At 40.6% G+C, this 23,120-nt stretch overlaps 2 protein-coding genes across 8 annotated transcripts in view; both read right to left on the bottom strand.

Annotated features, from left to right (window-relative positions):
- fmnl2a (formin-like 2a) overlaps positions 1 to 13,480 on the bottom strand; it is a 51,424-nt gene extending 37,944 nt beyond the window's left edge. For 5 of the 7 annotated variants that reach the window (XM_084954609.1, XM_084954613.1, XM_084954610.1 and 2 more), the window contains exon 1: positions 12,774 to 13,480. In XM_084954609.1, coding sequence (XP_084810735.1) covers positions 12,774 to 12,887 — 114 coding nt within the window. In that variant the 5' untranslated portion in view covers positions 12,888 to 13,480. The remainder of the gene's footprint in view (positions 1 to 12,773) is intronic. The other 2 variants (XM_084954608.1, XM_084954612.1) reach the window with 1 other exon arrangement.
- A 3,830-nt stretch (positions 13,481 to 17,310) lies between these two features.
- Positions 17,311 to 22,328, bottom strand: sumo3b (small ubiquitin like modifier 3b). The gene is made up of 4 exons (XM_084908158.1): positions 22,138 to 22,328; positions 21,442 to 21,570; positions 21,268 to 21,339; positions 17,311 to 18,491 (listed from the first exon to the last, which is right to left on the bottom strand). The coding sequence occupies exons 1-4, from the start codon at positions 22,156 to 22,158 to the stop codon at positions 18,429 to 18,431; spliced, it is 285 nt and encodes a 94-aa protein (XP_084764284.1). The 5' UTR covers positions 22,159 to 22,328; the 3' UTR covers positions 17,311 to 18,428.
- Between the last annotated feature and the right edge of the window lie 792 nt (positions 22,329 to 23,120).

The following is a 23,120-nucleotide window of genomic DNA, read 5'->3' as shown; positions in this document are numbered from 1 at the left end:
ATTCAGTTTATTTTGAAAAGTCTCAACAGGATCTTGAGCTTTATTGTGAAAGGTTTATGTGGAACATAAACAAGTGGACACACGATGGTTTTACCATCGTTGTTGCTAACCACAACGCATACAAACAGCCGCTTGTCCATCTGTAGTGTGGTTATATTAAATAAAAGAGAAAGAGAGAACTTTAAGAAAATAATATAGCCACTACAGTGACCATCAAAACGGTGAAAAAATATTGCCGTAAACAGTTTATTTTGCGACACCACGAAACAAACGATAGCGTAAAATGAAACGATAGACATTTTTGTCTGTGAAGGTTCTCAGTCATCCAGGTCATCGTAGTCAAAGGAGCTTGCAAAGTTCCCCTTAGAACTGAAGAAGCTTCTCGGATGAGAGGTGAAACGTCTTCAAGCAACTTAAAGAAGTCCAGACGCTTTTCTTTGCAAGCTCCTTTGATAGACGTTTTTATATCTTCATCCGATATATATCGTTATATCGAACAGCCCTACTTGCACCACCTATTATTTTTTTTGTTTTGCCTCCTAGAAGACAGACTTCAGCGAGCATTGTTGGGGATCTTCTGAAAACTGATGGAAATATGAACATAGAAAAGTATCCTCAGAGTCTGATCCACCAAGTATCATCATCTGGAAAGCTTTTGATTTTTCAGCCTAACATTGATCCCAAACAGTGTCAGTGCAGTGAAACCCCGCATGGATAGAACAAACACGCAGTGAAACACTATCAGCCGTGGATTGGCCTCCCCAAACCATGGACCTCAACATTACTTAAACAACGTGTAATCATCTTGGCTCTGAATGTCTTTTAGGAAGCCTGGAGAACTATTCCTGAAGATGACTTAAATAAATTACAAGAAAGCTTGTGTAAGATAGTTCAGGCAGTGTTGAAGAATAAATGTGGTCATACTAGATATTGACTTTCAAACTTGCTAGAATTGCACAAACTATTTTCTCTTATATACTGTTATACACTCTTATATAAATTGTTCACCCCTTTCTCATTTTCCTGGCAAAATGGTAAAAAAAAATTAGGGGTGGCTAATGGATATGGTAAAAACTCAGGGTGTAGCCTGTAGATATTTAACTAAAGGAAATTGAATTAGTATTCTGCCGAAGCTTTGAGTCGAATGATCGCTGCTGTGCTGACTGCAGGGAATTGGGAGTCATAAGGGTTCTATTGACTCATTCTGGCTGCTGACCAGATGACTAGGCTTTGTATCCATTCGTCTTCCCTAAACACATTAAAATACAATCTGACGCCTGAGCGGACGGTCACATTAAGTGACAGAAAACCACCAGCGGGTTTACTATGTTACACACAGAAGTGGTTTTACATTTTGGAGAGAGAAACCTGAAGGAGGGTAGACTTTTACTTCTAAACGTCTACCTTGTTTTGTTTGGAATTAAGAGTACCTTTGGCCTGGGTGCTTGTGTGGCTTGGGTGGTTTGCTGAGTCGCTGTGGGTGCACTGAACTGCATGGTGAGGCTCCAACTAAAGCAAAAGACCACTTCTACCAGCCTTCATTTCATCCCACTGCTAATGAGCTGTGACAAGCACTCAGCTCACTGGGTTACCCCATGTCTACAACCACACTGGTATCTGTGCAACTGTGTTATTAATGGGGTGCAGCTGAGGAGGGCTGGGCAGCTTTTAACCAACACCTGATGGCAGACCACCCTGACGAATACGCACCTAAATTTAACTGGTTAGTAAAACAGTAAAGCATAACAGAAATTTGAGACACAGGCGAACACGCTAAAAGGATGCACTCATTCATGCTGAAAATTAATAATAATCTGATATAAAATGGTGGCAAAGCCATTTTAAGTATTGGTAAAGCAGATGCGTGCAACCAGTGCAGCTGCAAGGAAGTTTAAATCCTAAAAAAGCACAATGAAAGGGATTTAGTCAACAAGACAATCCTGTTGGGAGACCCTGACAAAGCATCGGAGACTCCCTCCAGACGGCAACAAAGCGCAAACGACAAGAGGGAGAAAAAAAAAATAGTGGAATTCACTGTGCTGGACGACCATCCCCTCAGTGAAATGTGGGGTTTCAATGCTCTCCAGCCTCCCTTCATGCTGCCAAAGTCACATTTCATCTCCAAAGCAGCTGTCCCACATCTGTACAGTTACTGAGTGAGTTCCTTTAGAAACAAAGCTGTAGCCTGAACATGAATCCAGGTCATTAATAACTGTCAGTACTGTGGAGACAACGAGCCAGTATGTCGTGCTAAACTATGCCATATTTACCCAGATACAGGGGGCCAATTTTAGTGTAGCTGAACTTTAACAGTTGCAACTAATAACTTTATGTCAATGTTTAACTCACATCAGGTCTTAAGGTTCTTAAGGTTCATAAATATAGAACTTATTAGAGCCCACGTATCCTATCATTATCCAGCTTAAGTCATAAAAGAAGTAAAAATAGAGTGCTGGCTCAAAGCCCACCAACCACCACTACCTACCAGGAGGTCTGCTCAGGCACAGCCTTCACAGCACAGCTGGCTAGAAAAGCAAACACACAGCCCACATGAAGGACCTGCTTCAGTCAGTAATGCTGCTACAAGATCTAAACCAGGGGTGTCCAATCCCAGTCCTCGAGAGCTACCGTCCTGCAGGTTTTAGATGCATCCTTGTTTTGACACACCTGAATCAAATGAATGGCTTGTTATCAGGCCTTTGCCAAACTTGATGGCATGCTGAAGAGGTAATCAAACCATTAGGGATGCATCTAAAAACTGCAGGACAGTAGCTCTCGAGGACTAGGATTGGGCACCCCTGATCTAAACTATATTGACACAACTGGCTAACTAACTACTTGCTTTGGAACGTGTCTAAAATGTAGTGTTTTGCACCTTTAGGTGTGCAAACACACACACACACACACACACACACACACACAAACAAAACACATCTAACCAGGTCAATCATTTTTATTTCCATTTTCTTAAAACACCCTGCAGGTCTTCAAACGTGTCGCAGAACAAACTAGGAGTAAAACATATACTGTAAAGTATACATAAAAAATAGTTATAAACTTCATAACGTCTTTGATGGTAACTGCAGTTGAAACATAGACCTGGGATTAAGGAGAAGCACTTGAATTTTCTGTGACAGCCAACAAAAAAAATGATAAAGCACCAATTTTACATCAGATAGAATCCACAACCACATGTTCACATCATCACTCCACATGCTGCCTGCTGTGATCTCACATACCAAGCAATTTTGGCTTGAGCGAATGCAAACAAAAGAGCTCGATCCAACTAGGAAAGTCAAGAAACCCTGGTAGACCACCTATTAAAGAAAACATCCACTTTCAGAACATGCTCCGCTGCGTTTACTTGTGTTTACTCTTCAACAACATGAGACAGAACCTGACAAAAGTGTGCAGTACATCACCTCACTGTCACCAGCTCTCCTCTCAGATATCTTTCAGCGCAGTGATTGGTTTCTCCTTGAGGATTTGGGTTGCCATGAGTTGGTAGCACACCCACGCTCCCCTCTTTCTTCCTCTGTGTCTACCTTCTCCCTACTAATGCACCACAATCCAGAAGAACTTAATCTCTGTGTTCAAACCAACAGATGCGGCATAACTGTTTTGTCAGCATTAACGAAACTAATGACCTTAATAGAAGACGCGTCTTTCTGCTGTAAACAACCAATTTGCATCATTCAAAGCCACGTTCCGACCTCTAATCAATTTCTTTTCGCTAAAACGTCTCACTTGTCTTTTTAAATGAGCAGACTGATGCCACGCTGCGTGCCACAACAAGAAAACCTCACATTGCATCAGTTATTAAAAACTAGTCAGAGCAATAATCCTCAAATTGCTCAACGCTACGGAAATGACTGGATGCTGTACTGGTCTCTCCCAATGCTTGCTTCATCGAATGCTGGGGTGTTTTGTTTCTGAGGCATTTACAAATTTATATTGAGGTTAATGCTGCGCTTCAGGCTAGTGTGAGTTGTAAAACACCATCCCTATGAGTATTAATATGTGACGGCAAAACTGCATAATAAATGATTCACTTCACTTCTTGCTTTTCACGTTAACCTTCAGGGGAGCGGAGGAGCCCCACAGCTCAGGCAGAATCGAAATCTGTCATATTCATAATGGAGTGTCAGAGATAAGAGCCTACTTAAAGGAGAAAGGAGCTGCACAGCCCCGAGGCGTGTGCTGTCCAAACCGAGCTGTCCTCCACTCATTAGCACAGCGTGGATCTGTAATCCCTGGCGTTCTTTGGGGGCACAGGTGTCCCCTGTCTGTCCTCAGATTAGCTTTGTAATCCCCAGGACCCCCCTGACCCGACAGTAGCGTTTGTGTTTGTGAAGCTGTTCACTAGAATGCCTCTTGACCACTCGGTGAGTCAAATGTTTTTGCCTCTCGTTTTACACATTCCAACGACATTTCATCCATTTACCTCACTGCGCTCACCGATAACATGACATACTGGACTTAGCAGACCATCTGTCAGCTTCACACTCTCTAACAAGAGTGGGTACTCGCTATTCTCATTTTATCCACGCTGCTCACAATGGCATCAAAGTGCCTTCAGCAAGCCTCACCACAAATGCAGCGAAATGCAGAAGAAGTCAAATGATCGATGTTGAAATCGGAGCCCAACAGCTTTGTTCAATTTTAAAGCATGACACAGAAAAAAAAATCTATAACACTTTGTGGGTAAAATACACAAAATATTGCAAAAATATGTTTAAGTTGTGGATTAAAAAGAAAGGGAAAAAAAACTGTGGCTTGAGTGCTGGATGCTATCCAAATTCCGGAAACATCATGGAGGTGGTGTGGAGCAGCAGGAAGCTGTCCAAATAAAACAAGTGATACATGAACACAGAGGCGCTCTGGCCAGACCAGATGTTGTGAGGTTGCGAAAGTGTCTGGACTGAGGTGGAGTCCACGTTCCAGAGCGAATATGAACCCGAAATGTTGTTTGTTCAAAACAGTTAATAAAAAAATGGCTCGGCTGAGTTAAAAATGATGAGAAAAATTAGTTTACATGGATTATAATATTTAAAAGAACCTTTTAAATCTTCCTCCTGTGGCAGGAAATCTTCAATGAAATGAAAAAGAAGCCGGATGATTTAATACTACTGCTCAATAATAGCATTTAATTTGTCTTTTATTAATACAAGCCTGACAAATACAACCAGCTTAGTGCCTAACTGTAAGCTGTGACAATGATGGCCACATTTGTGTCACTGTGTCGCATTTAGATCTGTAATAAAGTAAAAGTATTCAGCATCCTGTTTTATGTGTGCATTTGGGTGGGTGGTGGTTGTTTTTTATCCTGTTATACACACTTATTCATTAGTCACAAGAGTGGAATTCAAAGGTTAAATGCAATAACGAAACTGATTACATACAAACTTCACAAGAAAAAGTGATAAAATAAAAAGCCTTTGAAATGACGTAACCTGAGAGCTGAGTGCTTTCGCTTTATTTTCACTGGAAAACCAGGAAGCTTTACCGTTGCTTCGAAAGAATTACTGTCCCCTAGTTTGCAGTTTCAACGCCTTAGGTGGCACCGCAGCTAAAACATTAGTTTCCTGCTCTGTGACACTTCTGGAAGGCGTGCAAACATTTCTGACAGAATCATGATTACCTCCCCCACAAAAAAAACCCCCAAACACACCTGTAAATTTTGACCCTCCAATCCCACCCCGTCTAAATCGGCATCCCTCAAACGCCGAAGAGCCGTACACTCACTTTTTCTAACGAGACGATAGAGGCACTCTGAACAGCAGGTGTCCGCCACAAAAGTACACTTTTGCATCATCCAGTGAAGAAAGGCTAAATGGGAGCTTGAAACCACATGATTACTGAGCACACAGCTGCTTTTATGGTATAAAAAAAGGGCTGCAAGTGGCATCCCTGTCGAGCACACAGACACGGTGCCTACAGACTTAACAGTTTGGATCAAACTGTTCAAAGCTGAAACATCTGAACATCAGCATCAGTGATCAAAGGTATTATGTGTTATTGATACACCTGTTCAACTGTCCCACGGTGAGCATCTTAATACAAGATTTCCATAGGAGAGGAAAATTGCCTGCTCACCTGAATTTGAAGGATTCAATCTATTATTATATATTATAGATTTATTTCATAGGTGCATAAAATAAAAATTCTTTACCATTTGTTGGTAATGTGTTTTTTTTTAACGAAACAGCAATCTGAAGCCTCTACTGTAGGAAAGAAACAAAACTGATGTTTTGCCAATTTCCTATCTCTGTTTTTGAGATTTACTGGAAACGCTTGAGTTGGTACTGAATCCAAATCCTAACCCCGGATAGGCTGGTGCTCCTCTGTGGCTACTTGTAAAGAGTTTAGAGTAAAAGGCAAATCTTCTGTCCAATAAAACCTGAAACAGCAGACTGCCACATTGTCTTCAGGTCTAATGGAGTCCATTCAAATTCAACAGCACCTCCCATTCTGCTCCGCAGATGTTAATTCTGGCAAGTTGCTACCCGACAGAACCTGCCTTTTTGAATGTGGCCATTTCAAAAGCAGCTTATGTCTCACAAATTAAAAAAAACATACTAAAATAAAAGCCTGAAAAAGAATGTTAAAGTTAACTTTTGAGACAAAGTGTTACATCACATCACAGCTGAGGACAAAAATTAAGCTCAAAGCCCAGGATTGACAAGTGTCAATGCCAGAGGATAAAGTGTATCCTTGTCATAATGACTCTAATAACTGATGAATTTGCTGGAAGTTTTAGATAATACTCAACATCATTAACATTAACTAATTCTTAAGAGGTCACAACAAAACGCCCACTCTTGTGCAGAACTTTGACAGACCAAGCAGAATGTCTTTCTAGTGCAGCTGCCACCTTGGAGCCTGGACAGATCCTGACCATAATGCACTTCTCAAAAGAGCTGCAACTCTGTTGCTCTTTTGTGTGAATTTTGGACTGGTCCTGGCAATGGACTGTTACCCACACGAAAGGATCAGATTGGTCTTTTTAAGACTCCATCATCATACACCTGCAGGAAGAATTACAGCAAATATAACTATGGATGGCCAAGTCTAAACAATGACTCCAGGCTGATGTCAAAACTCCCAGGGACATTTTCTTTTCCTCTTAACACAGTTGCTAGCTGGCATTCAACATTTCACTGATGCCAAACAAAGTGTTCAGCTGCTTTATTAGTCCACAACCACGCAACTGAAACTTCATTCAGCAGGTAAACAAAAGCAAAGTACAATCAAAACAAAGTCCAGCTGACAGGTTTAAAGGTTATTCTAGAGTCAACGATTTCCTTTGGGTTCATGTGCCACCCACATAGTGGAGCAGAAAACCAAACCCCCGAATGTGCACATGTCAAAACTGAAGTTAGAGCAACAATACTGATTGGACCCTCGGTAGTTTCAACTGTGTGGTGACTGCACACAGCTGAGAGACTTTTTCTCACATAATCAGCTGAGCCTCTGCCAGCCAGGCAAGATGCCTCCAGGCTATGCTTTGGGATCTTGAGCAGCACATTATCTCTTCACACCGCAGTACCTCACATCCCCTCTGAGATTTCACAGGCCAGAGCGTTGGTTGCAGGATTTCACTGCTCCCTGAGCATAACATCCTCAGTGCTGTTCTGGCTAATTGGTGGGTGAGTATCCTGGGGATCCAGCACAGCAGAAACCGATACAAACACACACACACATAGAAACGGGTATGTGTGGAGGCCTCTCGTGGCCTGCCGGCTCTGGGTCCAGTGCCAGGCTCCGTCTTGGGCTTCACACAGAATAAAGAGCAGCTCTGTCTGGTGGTCCTGACGCACGGGATTCAGCCACTGTTCATCCTCTGCACCACAGACAAAACTCACTGTTCTATTTTATTAATGAAGAAGAGTCAACGTGGAAAAACCTAAGAGGTTTAGCTTAGTCACTTCCTGGGTTTCATGTAGCACTGTGAGAGATGCAGGGCTCAGTGTCTTCGCACATTTGAATGACATTCTAACAAAAAGCCACAATTTGCATATTACCACCAATGCACTTTGGATACACCTTACCCTGGGAAGTACCAGAAAGCGTTTTCCAGGTAAAAACCCACTCTGGACCTGCCGATGTGACAGATTAGACTTCATTTAAACATGAGGGCTACTCTTGTGATTAATCTGCTGGAGTAGATTTCAGATGCGGTACCTCACAGCAGAAATAACAGCAGATTGTGGTGCGTCGCAGCCTTTAAACAAAGCAGCTTAGACATAATCTGGGCAGACTACTGAGAAGAGCAACAACAGCATCCAAGCTACAGTCCCCCCCATATGGCATTTAAACAAGTAATGACTCTGAACTTCTCTGTCTCCATGACAGCAGGCACGATACTCAGAGATTCAACTCGACGGTCTCCTGGATGTGGGTGCAATCTAATTTGATTGTCAACTCTGTGGTTAGCTGAGGCAGAAGAGCAGACATGAGGCCTTGGCTGCATTCCTGTTACACAGAGTCATTTTCCTTTGGTTCAGTGTGTGAAGCATATAGACTGACTAATACTGTACATGTGACTCCCAAAGACTGACTGTAATCATTTCACGTGCTTTCAGCTATTGTGCACTTATAAGCCAAGAAACATGTTAAAAATGCCGTTCAGAAATTTTGTCTGGATCTGGCAAGTGTATGGTTAACTGATCAGCAGCACACTGACATGACAGAACTGTGCCGTGCAGATTAGACATCAAGAGGGCTCACTCATAATCATGTGGAACTCATCTGTGGTTGACTTATGTTACCAATACTACGACAACAAGTGAGCAAAGATGCTTTAAAAGAACCAGCAACAATGAGGAGTCATAGAAAGCAGAGAGCCTTGGCATACAAACAAATTCCTATTTATGTCTCTATGACAATCTGCGCCGTCTAAACAAAGATTATTTGGGTTTAATCTCCTCCTGACTGAAGGCCAAGGCTGCATGTGAATCAGGCAGTCCGATCACAGCAGAGGCCTCAGATTACTATTAGCTCAAGTCTGTTTCAGAGATCAGTTCTTGGCCTAATGAGCCACTTCACTGGGAGCTTTTCATTTGGTAGAAACCGCAGACTCCACCAGAAGTAAGCCACTTGTATGACAATCACACACAGTGAGAGCAAACAACCATATCTAAGGAAGGTGGGTTGAAATTTAACTTACTACAGCTTTGAAGGAGCTGAAGCCAGTTAAAACTACACCATTATAAGTTAGGGTTAGCTCACTGAGCACAGGCAAAGGTTATAGTTTCTATTATTTCTTTGGGTCTTAAATACAAACTTTCAACTATTTTAATGAGATAAATGCGATAAGTACAAAACAACAACAACAAGATATTACAACGGCCAAGAAGTGGGGACTTCTAAGTATAATTTAGATTGGCACATGTACACAAATCATTAACTACAGACAAAATATGGTGATAAACTTTAACAACACTGAATTTTGCATTGATCTTAACAGTTTATTCTTGACCTTGGAAACATTTTTGCTAAAACAATCTCCAGTGAAGGACCATTTAATGGCATTGACACATTAACTCATCTTGTGGACTGTGCCAAGATCCTGGACTTCCTGGATCTTCTAGCATTCAGTGGGTAGTTTAACAGAACACCGTGACACCAGTTCCTGTACAACACAAGTCAACATTACTTGTGCAGCTACACAAAATCTTTACTGTAGAAACTAGGTTTATTTTACATGTGTGGTTACACACAGATGCAGTCTGCTCAGATGATTTGAGTCACGAGTTCATATTTGAAAAGCCTTTCACATCACACACCGTGCAAATTTTAATAGAGTGTAGTTCTGTGCAAAACTCTTGTCACCCCTCATTTCTCTTTATATTTTGCTTCCAAGGAGCTAGACTTTCATGTAATTTTTAAGTGCTCTTGAGCAACAGTTCTCCAGGCTTGCTGAAAGTTTTTCTCTGGACATTAACTGCTATTTCACTCAGTCTGTTGCAAAAGCATATGTCCTCATTTCTTTAATTGAATTCATGAAAAATGCCAAAGATAACACAGTTTGGAGGGTGGATGAAAGGGTGGTTTTCACGCAGATACTCATAAGGAAGAAAAAACAGAGTAAAGGCTGAGTTATGAAAAATTACACTAGAACTGGACTAAGAATCGGTGGCAACAGGTCTTATTTAGTGATGAATCCAAATTTGTAATTTTTGGATCAAATTATCATCATGTGTATGGAGGAGCTCAGAACAATTGATAGAAAAAAATAAATGATGGAGCAGTATCAGTCATGGATTGACCTCCTCAGAGCGCACATTATTGGCACATTATTGAAGCAGTGACAGAGACAATGAGGAAAGGCAACCAGCATCCAAAGAAGAGCTTTGAATGTCCTTCGAGAAGCCTGGAGAACTAATCCTGAAGACTAATACATAAAGAAATCACAACAAGTGATGGTCAACCTCCTTAGAATAGTACAAACTCTGTTTTTGCCTTATATGTTTTGTTTTTATATGTTTGCACGTTTTAATAAATCACTGTGTCTATTTCCCATTTTCCTAACAAAATATCAAGAAATGAGGGGCAACTCAAGACTATTGCAAAGAACTATATGTCCTTGATTAAAAAGAAAAAAACAAATACAAAGCTGTGGACCACTTGAATGTGGTTACATACTGTGCAAGCCTTTAATCCAAATGGTTCCCTGCTGTGATCCAAAGCTTGCCTGTTGATCAAATCTATTAAAAGTGGCAAGTAAACAGTCCTGCAGCTATTATTTGACCAATCTGGTGTCAATATGCAACAAGAAGACTACTATATATATCATCATGTCCAAAAGCAGTCATTTAGTTATAGTTTACATAACTGATAAGGGGAAACCAGCCAATCAGATTGATAAAACTTTATGGGTGACTAACAAGGGGCTAAATGGCCCACTTAAATCTTGATCAGCTCTGAAGGCCTCTGTTATGTCAGGACACAAAGCAGAGCGAGGGGAATCATCCTAATTGTTTGCCACTCAAACTGAAGTGAGGTGATCAGAGTCACGTAGTGCCACTTGATAGTGCCAACTGCCATGAGCCACAGCTGAGACACATTAGGGTTTAAACGGCAGTAACTAACACTAAATGCTGTGATTATAGCACTAAGTTCTTTTAATGCTGGAGGGCTTCCATCCCACCAAGAGCTGAGGCATCATGCTGGCAGCAAGGAAGAGGAGGGGAGTCAGCGGGGGAGTTCCTGACATGGTATGAGGACGGGCGTTTCAGATAGCCATCCTAAGAAATTTTAGACAGTTTGATTAGGGCGGGGGTTTGTATCCTGGGAAGCGTAATAATGATGAGTTTTATAATCAACAAACTAAATTTTCTAGATCCCAACTGTTTTGCTATTTCTCATTTGAGAGGGGAATTCCTAATGCTTGTAAAATGTAGGAAGTAGGTGGTTCTAGTAGCAGATGTGATTAAGAAAAGGGCCTAAATCCCTCAGCAGTGTGACGTCAAACCTCTCTCTCCGTGCTGCCTCCAGGACAGAAAGGGATTCACCAGTGTCTGACAAGCAGCAATCACACCACAACACAGCACAGCGAATTGACTTCCACCTAAACTGCTTTTTTGTGATGTGCTTACAGGCTAAACGATCTGCCCCGCCACCACTAACATAACAAAAATGCTCTGTAGCGAGTTGAAAAAAATAAAAGACAAGCTCGAAATGAAAAACCTTCTCCTCGTCTCCGTGACGAGTGCACGACGATGCAGTGATAAGAACCGGCTTGCTCAAGTCAAATTCCTTCTCCTAAAGCAGTTAATGTGTATGAGGGCGCGAGGCCAGGCGACAATCACGTTTGACCCACATTTTACCGGCTCTCAAATTTCACCTCACTGTTCCTCTGTGCAGGTTTTGATTCACTGACTGGGGCACAACGCTGGAGAGCAGAAAGTCACGTGTTACTCTGTGATGGCTTAAATAAATAAAATTGTCCAAGAAGATGGTAAATAACACTTTAGTACACCAGTACACCAAGAAATGAGCAACACATTTGGCCAATCAAAACCTATTATATACAAACCTTTTTTGAATCCCTGCAACACGGTCAGTATCTTGATCAACTGTTTAGAACTGTTTATGCATGGAGGACTCTTTATGTTGGTGCCCAGGTAAGGTAACTGTTGACAGATCCACTGCCTGCCTATGATGTGACAGATGTTTCAAAGGACCTGACATGCCGGGCACTTAAAGCTTCAATGGGGAGCTTGTGTCTGGACTCATAAAGTTTGGGGAAAATGGCAATAAATTCAATAACTTACCACTGTAGGTGTCTCATACATATACTTGTGGAAGTGCTACAATATTAACATTTTATCTTTTTTTAATTTATTTATTTATAGGGCCAAAACGTAGCGTCTATCTATTTCAGGACTATGTGGTAAAAAGTGTAAAAGCTGACTCAGATACTTGTTGAATCAAAAAGAAAGAAGGTATCAATAAATTCCCAGTCCTGCTACAACTTCATCGCTACTTTGATTACGGTTAAAAAAAAAACCCACACACAACAAAGTTTAAAAGTTTTGCCAAGCTCAAAAAACGTCATATCAGAGGAACAGATGCAGATCTTGTGCAAATAAACAAACACTTTTCTGTTTGGAATGACTTTTTCTTTTTTTAACTGAGCAACAAAGAGAGGATCGGGGCGTGCAGGACGAGAAACAGAGGGTCCAACCTACACACACAGCTGTCCCGTCCCGGGGCACCGGAGCATGGAGGGAACAAAGAGAAGACAGATGCAAACGACTTTTTCTTACCAAAACGATTGCAAATCTCTCCTCCAGTTCACCTGCGTCTGGCATGGGGAGTTTCAGGGGCATGTTGTGTCCCCTGAGATCAGTGTGGTGGTCCATGCTCCCTGCGTTCCCCATGATTCCTCTTTTGACCAGAAACCCCAACTTTTTCCCCTCTTAGTCCACTTGAGAAAAAAACAAAACAAAAAAACTCTGCACGGCGATAAAAAGGGGAAATATCCGCACGCTCTTCGCTTTGCTCAGTCGCCCTGGCAGGATCCTCGCAGGTTTATCCAGATCACTTCTTCTTCTTCTTCTTCTTCAACATAAAGCACATGTGAGGGAAGTAACATAATGCGACGGGTCCGAGCGCCAGCGGCGGCGGCGGCAGAGGAGTCCCTGGTGAAACATTTTCACGGCAAAGGGAAGAAACCTGGAAACGTGACTCCTCTTACTCACTCGGACCTTTTCTATGCAGTTATCCGTATCTTGCACAATTTCGGCTCCACTCCCAGCCGGTAGTAATGACGACGAGCATGATTCACGATTACTGCAACCCTATCTGTTACTTAGTAGTGACTGAGTGAGTGAGTGAGCGGGTCCGGCTTTCCTAATCCCTCCACTGCTGACCAGCTAGTTAAGGAGGAGGGGGGTGTCCACAAGCTCACACACACTTGGACACACTCGCAGCTTGCGCGCACACTCTCATCCCTCTTTTACAATGAGTCCTTTCAGGGGGGCGAGCCTCGCACTTCTTCTTGGGGCGTAGCTCCCAAAGCTGTAGCTAAGGAGATGCTCGGTGTTGCATTGTGGTACTTTGAGTCCAGAGTCAGGGGCCAGTAATCAAGGGACGCCCTCATGCAAAAGAAGAGCGAGTGCAGGGACTCTGTGAAGTGAATCCATCCTTCCCACGGTGTGTTTTTCACTTTTTGTGTAGATAAACTTAATTTGTTATATAATATCCTGCCAAACTCTGTCACAATGACTTCATTAGTCAAGCGTTTTCTACACATGTATGATTATCAGTTTTGAGCTTAACCAGTCATCATATTGAACAATGTTTTCCAAAAACAGCACATGAGTGTAATAAATCAGTAACTCCAGGCATCACAAGTAGTCACAATGAGATAAGGCTATTTTAATTTACACTTACTTCTAAATTTTGACCATAACTGTATTTGAGGGAAAAAATTTGCACACAATGACCTTTTCCCTCAGAACAGTCATCTTATTAGACAATATTTATTGGCTGAAAATGTGCGAACCAATCACTGCGGTCAAAGCAACAAACACAGACAGGTGTTTTTAATTGTGCGTACTTTTCTATAGCAACAGCAAACTTATAACTTATAACTTTTAACAGGAAGCGATCTCCAGCAGAATCAGGCTCCGGGTGGGGCAGCTATGTGGTGACTGATTGGTGGAAAAGAGAGACCTCTAAAAAACGGGACAAATGACAGCTAAACAAAGATGCGAGGAAAGTTAATAATGGATGGATGGAGAAGTGCCCAGTGCTTCAGGCAAAGTCCCTCAATGTGACTAAGGGGTGGTTCAGGATCATAACATCCAACCCAAACTATAAGCTTGATCAAAATGGTTTATCAGCTATTTCACACATTTCCCCCCCAATGAACTTACATTTTAAAAAACTAACTCTTGAACCTCTTGAACATTGGATTCAGTGTAAAATGTGATGATCAACATTCAGTGACAGTAGTAGCAGTCTGCTCAGTTGTGACACCTTAACATGTGTGTAATAAACATATATACATATATATCTGTATTATACTAAGTACATATTCAGTGGTGAAGGGCAGTCAACATCCACTGTAGAGTTCCTATCAGATCCAGTCTGGTTTTTTTTTAAACAGATTAGGATCTTCAACATGGCTTAAAATGAAATCTGATGTGGTCAGGGTGTAGACCACATTACGCACAACTGGGTGACATCAGCATGCAACCTTTTGGAGAAAATCCAGAGGTTCTCCAGATGCACAGTGCTTTCATTCAGCCTGCTTGACTGACCGAGTAGGGGAGGGTGTCATATATGAGGTTACTTGGCTGCAAACACCAAGGATGCAAAACACAGCTGACTGACCTCATTCGCTCATTACGTGTTTAAAGTTGAGTATTGTTATTTTGCTCTGTAAGAACCCCTCCCCCCTGCACTGTGTATGCTTATTCAAAAGCCATTTATGCTCATTTTGATGTCTGAAAATACTAATTTCCCAACAAATTTATTTCATACACCAAGTCAACTACTCAATAACACAAATAGCTTGTCATATGGCAGCTCAGTGCATTTAGATATGTTGACACGGTCAAGGTGATCTGCTGAAGTTTAAAGTGAACATCAGAATTAGTGCCAGGCGGCCTAGTGAGCGGCAGTTCTCTGGGTGAAAATGCCTTGTTGATGTTGAGGTCAGAGGAGAACGATTAGACTGCTTTGAGCTAATATTACAACCAAGGTACGCAGAAGAGCATCTCTGTACACACAATACATAGAACCAGTAGCAGAAGACCACACCGGGTGCTACTCTTGTAAGCTAAGAGGAAAATGATGCTGTATTTTGCATAGACTTACCAAAACTGGACAACAGAAGATTGGAAAAACATTGCCTGGTCTGATAAGTCTTGATTTCTGCTCCAACTTTTAATGGTTGGATGGTAGAACCAGAATCTGGTGTAAACCTGTGAAAACATGGAGCCATCCTGCCTTGTATCAACGGTTCAAACTGGTGGTGTAATTTTGTTTGAGATATTTTCTTTGTATGCTTTTACAGACTTTTGGGGCTCCATGTTTTGTTTTGTTTTATGGCAATATAAATAACAACGATAATAATGTCAACATAATTTAACTTTGAATCTTGCATTTGTTCTCTGAAAATTGTTTCTTTTTCTCTACATAAATCTAAATGTGCAGCTCACTCGATAATCCACCTATTATCTCAGACAATAAACAGCCCTTACTTTACAATGATCAGCACATGACACGAGCTCAACAATGACTTAACATTAAAACAATGACAACAACACTGTGTGTCGATTAAGTGCAGTGTCAAACAAATGAGGTTGTGTGCTGAAATAACAAGCGTTCCTGACACAGCGGACGGTGACACAGCAGCAATAAAAACAGACAGTGAGGAAGACTGTTTCATTCTTACCCCTTAAAGTAAATAATGGTTTCATTTTTAGTAGATATAGAATGTGCAGAAAGGTGATTAACATAAGCTTAATTAAAATAAACAACTGATATTTTTTCTTTTACTCATTTAATCAACAGCACCTCAGTTTTCTACCTAACACAAATTGCTGAATATTCTTCCAAAGACTGTGCATTAGATGCCAGCAGGATGTTGCATGTATGGGTGGAGGCGGCACCTTGCAGCTGCATTTCTGAAAAATCTTGGGGGGTGGTATGATGGCCTCAGATATGTCCATGAGGAAATATAAAATGCAAAAGAGGTGCCAAAAATAAAAGCAGCACAATCACGCCAGTGTGTGAGGAATCTCACAGGGAGTTCACTTGGCTGCTCAGTTTAGTAACATCTGTGAAATCAAGCTCTCTTAAAAGGACTCATGAAGTTATAGCCTTCATAAGGCTCGAGTAGATTAACAAATGTGTCTTTGTATTTTAACTTATGGTGCTGGAGGGTGCAGTGATTGAATCAAGTACCAACAGATCATAAGGATAATGGTGCCATCTAGTGTATATTGCTTCCTACTCTGGAGCAGATTAAGACAAAGCTAAATGTCCACAACCCTTTAAAGGAAGACTAAATTACCTGATCATTATGGTTTAATGGTCAGGGGTACCAAACATATGGGCCAGGGGCCAGAACTAGCCTGCCAAGGACTCAAATCTGGGCCACAGGACACCTTTCAAAAAAAAGAAAAAAAAAAAAGAAAAAGTGGCCACTTAAGGAGGGCAGTTTTGGGACTTAACTATATTTAAGTTTTACAGCTTTTCCTACTGACATGCAGACAACACCAAAGTAAATAATTTCTATTCACCCCCCATCTACAATAGAAAATTCTATTGTTATGGTGGGTCTACATGAGAAAAACAAAACAAAACATTAAATGTAATAAGTTTTTTTTGAAAGTAGTATTTTTTTTTTTAATTTTTTTTAAAATAGTAAAATCTTATTACAGTAGAGAGTGGGTAATGAGCTACCAGAGGTTTCTGTAAATTTGCATATTTATTTCTTAGAATTTAAGCCCAAAGAATCATGCTGGCAGATTTCTTTGACCTGGCCTTGTGAAGTCTTTCCAAGCTCCTTAGACTACGATGACCTAACGTAACATTTACTTACCGTGAGTTCCCATCATAACCAGTGTCCAGGATACTTATTTTCACATGTAGTTTGACGAGGAAGAACCACAGATATAAAAAACAAAAAACATTGTATTTAGAAAATCAGGCACGTTTCTTTGACCGCTATTTTAAATGAGTTCCCGTTTATGCAAAAGATGTAAATATTTTACACTCGCTCTGCACTGGCAACTAAAGACTTTACAGTACTCTGACACAAATGAAAGCCAACAGGGTTCAGGCAGCTGAGTATCAAACTATATTTATTGTATACAGTATAAGGACAAAAAAAATTAAAGAAAAAGAACATTTGCCAACATCACCATGCAAATCTAAAATGTTTAAATTTGAAACGCAGGTGAAAATGAACAAAAACAAACAAACAAAAAAAGGTTCCATCAACACACAAGCATAAAACAACGTTAATGTTTGGATAGACTTTTTACAAACATATTCAAATTGGCAACATGTCATGTATGTATACAATGAGTGAAATACTTATTCTTGGATGAGATAAAATGTCTCTGATAAAAAGTGAGGAGTTTTTCCCCTTTTAAAGTCCTGGACAGGCATAAAATCAACTTTACACATGAAAACAACCGTTTTTCTGCTGTGCAATACCACCAACCACTGAGTTACAATAACTTTTACATCTACATTTTTATATTAGTCAAACCCTTTTATAAAAAGAAACCTTTTCATTTAGCATTTTTGGTCCAAGAACCTTACTGTACTACCAGTCAGATAAATCCACTTTGAAGGTAACAGTATTGAGGTAAACCATCCATAATGACGCTTTCCAAGCACAAGTATTTCTCCTGTTGAAGATAAACTGTGCATGGACAGATTATTTCTAAATGTTCTTTTAAAAACGCGACTAAAATCTACATGAGAATAATGTCACAAAATCTCCCATCTATGAACAGATCACTACTGACTATCCCAGCAGCATTCCTCATAAGTACATGAATATTTAAATAGTCAAGTCCATCCTGAATATGAATTCTTACCATTATCTGGAAAAAAAATTAAACAAATATCAAGAAACAGAAAAGAAAGCATGTCATTTAGCTTACTCAGACAGCTGAACATCACAAAAACCCCACAATGGTCCCGTCGTTACAAGCCATAATATGAGATGTACTCTGTCCTTATGAATTTCAAATCGGTTTTGGTGAATAAAACATTAAGTTACCTAATCTCAAAGTCGGTATTTGGCCCCAAATGATCATTATCATCATTTTTATTTTTTGTTGTGTGAAGTCTTTCATTTAGGGAAGCACAGTCGAAAAACCTAATAGAAAAAGAAAACTGAATTGAAAAGGAGAAACAAAACAAAACAAAAAATTGTTGACTCTTTCCACTTAACAGACTCCTCCCGTCTGTTGCTGAAATACATCAATAGTGTCTTCATCCTCCATCTCCAGCTGCAACAAAGACACGTGCACATTAGTCTCTCAGACCATGTCGTGACAGGAAGTTTTCAGTAATGCTAATAATATCATGTAGGCAGGTTTCCCTGCCTAAATTACCACTTTTAAATTACCATGTTAGGACTGTTTGTCTGTCTTTTCCCTGAGGTGTGATATATATTATTAGAGTTAAAATGAACACTGACAATTTGGTGCACAAAAAGAGCTTTCTGAAATAAACAAAATTTACACATATTTTGTACCCTGTATGTGTAAAGCACAACTAATATTGGACAATGTTTCCCCGAAAGGTCACTGCAGACACTGGACTTTTACCATTTACCATAATTCCACTTTTTTTTTTTGATAGGTTTGAGGTCGTTGCACTTTGGATGTTGTATCTACCTCAGGATTGTTCAGTAGAAATCATTTCAGTCTGTTCAATGTACCAGCTCCACTGGTAGCTAAACAGTTCCAGATCAACATGCTACAACCTGCATGTGGAACAGCTAGTAACAGTTCCTTTGTTTATGTCTGAAGGATGTCTCCTCCAGACATACTTCAGGTAATTCTGCTCAGAAACAGTTTTGTCTAATCTGATTAACATTCGCCTGGAAAACATTTGTGCATGTGGTCAGCAAAAAGCTTTTGTTTAGCTTTGCATGTCCTTTTTGGATGGCAGCCTCAGTCTACAGCAATACAAACTCATGAGTGTCTCCAATGGTCCAGCAGCTTCCAGTTCATAATGGGTCTATGCCTTGATGGGTTCACACCATCCAAACCAGCTTCCATTCAGCCAACCTCTTTGGTCTTTTCAGACTTTGGCTAACTTGTTGACCATTTGAACCAGTGGTCTTGTAATGTGCAGCTGTTCAGGAATTTGTCACATACACAAATATAGGTTTCCCTTTCTCAAATCTGCACTGAGCGTTTTGGACTTTCATTCTGCTTTTTGTCAGTCCAGTGGCAAAAAGCAAATGGTTTGTGAGAAAGTATGAGCTTTAGTCAACCACAATTATTAACAGAAGGCTGGAAGTCTTTCAGGAAAGAAAATTTAGAACTTACAGCATCGCCAATTTAAAACAAAAATTTGAAAAATCTGTTGAACGCTCGCTCTAGGTTAGGGAAGACAAGCTGCCTCAAGCAGAGTTCAAGTATCTTGGGATCTTATTCACAAGTGATGGGAAGGTGAAGCGTGAGTTGGACTGCTTGACTGGTGTGATGTCAGGAGTAATATGCGCTTGTGCTGGCCCATTAATAAAGAAATGGGCTAAGCTGAAAGGAGCTTTCAATTTACTAGTCCATCTACATGCCAACCCTAACCCGTGGTTATGAAATACGGGGTAGTGACTGAAAGAACAAGGTCACAAATACAAGTGGCAGAAATGAGTTTCCTCTGTAGGGTGGCTGGGCTCAGCTTTAGGCCTGATTTATGGTGTTTTCATGTTCACCACATACCCTCCGTCATGGGTGGTGTGTGCATAGTTTGACGTCACATTGCCTGATGCACACCCACAGTATTTGAAGCACCTTGACTGGTTGTCCGCCTCTCGACTTTTGCAAACTGGCACGTTGTGCCGCAGTTAAGCTAAAGACATGTGTGTACAGTCATTTAGGATTTTACAGTCATTTTGATGATATTTCAGTACAGAAGCTCAGATATATCATTCAGGAGAATACTGCACCGGGTTCCTGCACTTAACGGCAGGAAAACTGACTGCGTGATGATGATCTAGACTTCTGGGGGAAATCTACGTCGTAACTGGAACCTTTAGATCCTACCAGTAACTTCCCAAGTAGCTTGATGTGAACCTCCTGACAAATGTAACTACATGTATGGTTGATGCACCTCGAAGCAACTGAATGGCTTGGAAGGTTACAGCATAGGGTTAATAGGGATTTTCAGTTACGTCATAAGTAACGATGTAGATTTCCCACAGAAGTCTAAATCATGCTTTAAAGATAAGGCAAGGAACACAGAAATCTGAAAGGATCTCTGGAGTAGAACCACTCCTCCTACAAAAGGAGCCAGTCGAGGTGGTTAAGTCCTCTCTTTGCAAGGCATGCCCAACTGGGAAGAGAACCCAGAGTAGCGCCAGAAACATCTTCCTTTTCTCTTTCTTTTAAATGTCAAAAAAGTTGCTTAAAACTAAAAATTATATTTTTATTTATCAGGCAAATAAACTAAATCCACATTTTAGTGGATTTATTATTTTTTCCTAATTTTTTAGTATTCTAAATATTACTGATTAAAAAGGTTTTACATCTTTATCTTTACTTATTTGGCCAAGTTTGAGCAACAAACAAAGAATTTGACTTTGGTTTACTTTGCATTCAAAATATTTGTTAAGCCCTGTACTATTTCACAGTGTTGCAACTATAAAGTAGCTAAACACAGAGCAGAAAAAAAAAAAAGTGGTCTTATGCTTCACACTATATAAACGTATAAAACTGATACCCAACGCTGAATATCTTTTCATTACGCATAAAAATACAAGAGGACAAGCAGATCTTATCCTCTGATTTGGCTGTTACATGCCATTTTGCATCACTTTAATGACGACATTACGAATATCCAACCAAATGCATTAACTTTATGATTTATAGCTGTAAGTCTTCACTTTGAGGTTGTGATTGAGCATTTTCTGGAGAAGCTGAGATGTACAACTTGGCCTGAGGGCTGTACTTGTTGTGCTGGCATAAAAGACTTTCTAGTTAAAGAAAACAAGGGCAATGCTATTTTGCATCTTCAAACCTCCATAATGAACTGGGCCTTTAGTATTTTACCAACCTGTGCAGGTGTGTCTGTTTCATTAATTGGTTGTCCATCAAACCTAAACCTTATCTGCCGAATTGACAATCCCTGGAAAAGACAGAAAGGAATTTTCTTAGATTCTGCATCTAGTTAATCATTTACAAAGTAATACGCAATAATATGAGCAAAAAAGCTCAAAGGGCCCCATACCTGTCTTTCGCAGTATGCCTTCATTAGCTTGCTTAATGGAGTGTGCCTTTTAATTTTGAACTGTACAACCGAGCCATCCTGACCAGCTACCTTGAGGTTAATGTGGTCGTTCTCCGTCTTCACTCCTTCCTGCAACAAAAGCAAAAAGGTCACCAACAGAAGCGTCCGGGAGTAAGCCCCGATTAGTTCAAAGTAGCAGCCAACCTAAGTTAGCCAACTACGTTTACAAGAAAGCGTGATAACGGAGGGAGGTAGGTTTCAAACCCAAAACCCGCACGCATACACACTTCCTTTCGCCTTCTCCCAGCGTTAGCATAGCAGGCTAGTCCGTGTTCAAATTGGCGCAGAAAGCCACAATGGCGCAAACAGTAAAGGGAAAAAAAACAAGCCATTCATTTCGCTAGCACTCTCTGTTACCGACATTAGCAAACATAGTTTAACTGAAAGGTATGCCGATAGGCAGGAGGCTGGATATGGAAGATACAGAACAGGATAGGCACAAACTGAGCTTAAAGCCAAAATATCCGCAAATTGAGCAACCTTTGTTTCCCCCGTCTACCCGCTCAAACTAGGAAACTGCAGCCTTTAAGCAGCACTAGCTTAGCAGAACATGCTAACGGCTGCTTGCAGCGGGCATAACGAGCACCTAAAGGTGAACATGACCCAGATGTGTCTCTGTAGGAGCGCGGCACCGACCTTTGGCTTTTCTTCAGACATTCTGCTCTTTCCTCGGGTATTTAAGAGTAACGTGGACTCCGGCTGATAATGGTGAAGCGGTTTATCAGCTCCTCCGGCTCTTTCGTTTGGCGAGGGAGCGCGCAGTGATATTTAAAATGTAATTCGACCAAAAACGTCACGTGATCCATTTTTCGTCTGGGCCGCGGATGCGTGAGCGTCCGCTAATTTGCGCACTCCCGTGACATGGGGGAAACAAAAGGGCCCTGATCAAAGAAAACGCGGGAGCTCAGGACAGAAGCTTTCAAATGGCAGCTAATTTACCATGGAAGCTGCCCACACTCATCTCATTACCATAGTAATTACATAGACTCGTTATTATTTATCCCTTGAATCCAAAAGTTGTAATTTTTATTTTATTAATCTTTAGAGATCTGCCATATACACTTAGGTCTTTAAGTTTTTGGATAGTCACACCTTTTCTTGTTATTATATCATGGATGAGCAGTGATTTTGCAAAGTGTTGCATAAACTGTTTTGTCAGCTTTGAGATTTAAGATTACAAATAAACATATCAGAGAGTTATCAAAAACTCTGAAAAGGACTAAAGTGCATGATTACAGAATTCTTTCCATGGATAAGAAAAACACCTCCACAACATCCAGCTAAGTCAAGAATGCTCCTGAGGAGGGACGTGTATTATTGTCAATCAAGACACGCCTTCATGAACATAAAGAAAGAGGGTTTAGTTTAAGGTGCAAGCCACTGGTTACAGTCAAGAACAAGAAATCCAGAGTAGACTTTGCCAGAAAGATTCTAAAACAGCCTACACAGTTCTGGAAAAAATTATTTGGGCAGATGAAACCAAGATTAATTTGTGCAGAAATTTGGGACTGTATAGAAAAATGTCTGTAATCAAAATCCACAGAGGTGGTGTATAAGAGGCAAAATTACAAAAATGAGTGATGAATCACCCCAAAACGTATTATCCGTTTTGTTATTAT

Source organism: Perissodus microlepis, chromosome 16 (assembly GCF_051167445.1).
Source record: "Perissodus microlepis isolate ML-2025 ecotype Zambia chromosome 16, ASM5116744v1, whole genome shotgun sequence".
Classification (NCBI taxonomy): Eukaryota; Metazoa; Chordata; class Actinopteri; order Cichliformes; family Cichlidae; genus Perissodus; species Perissodus microlepis.
This window is presented reverse-complemented; position numbering and strand designations above follow the sequence as displayed.

Bases quoted from the DNA above. Each gene is read 5' to 3' on its own strand.
- sumo3b (XM_084908158.1), bottom strand. From the start codon at position 22,158: ATGTCTGAAGAAAAGCCAAAG. The intron at 21,571-22,137 runs GTCGGTGCCGCG...CTTTTGTTGCAG, and splicing joins TGTCTGAAGAAAAGCCAAAG to GAAGGAGTGAAGACGGAGAA. The intron at 21,340-21,441 runs GTATGGGGCCCT...TGTCTTTTCCAG, and splicing joins AGGCATACTGCGAAAGACAG to GGATTGTCAATTCGGCAGAT.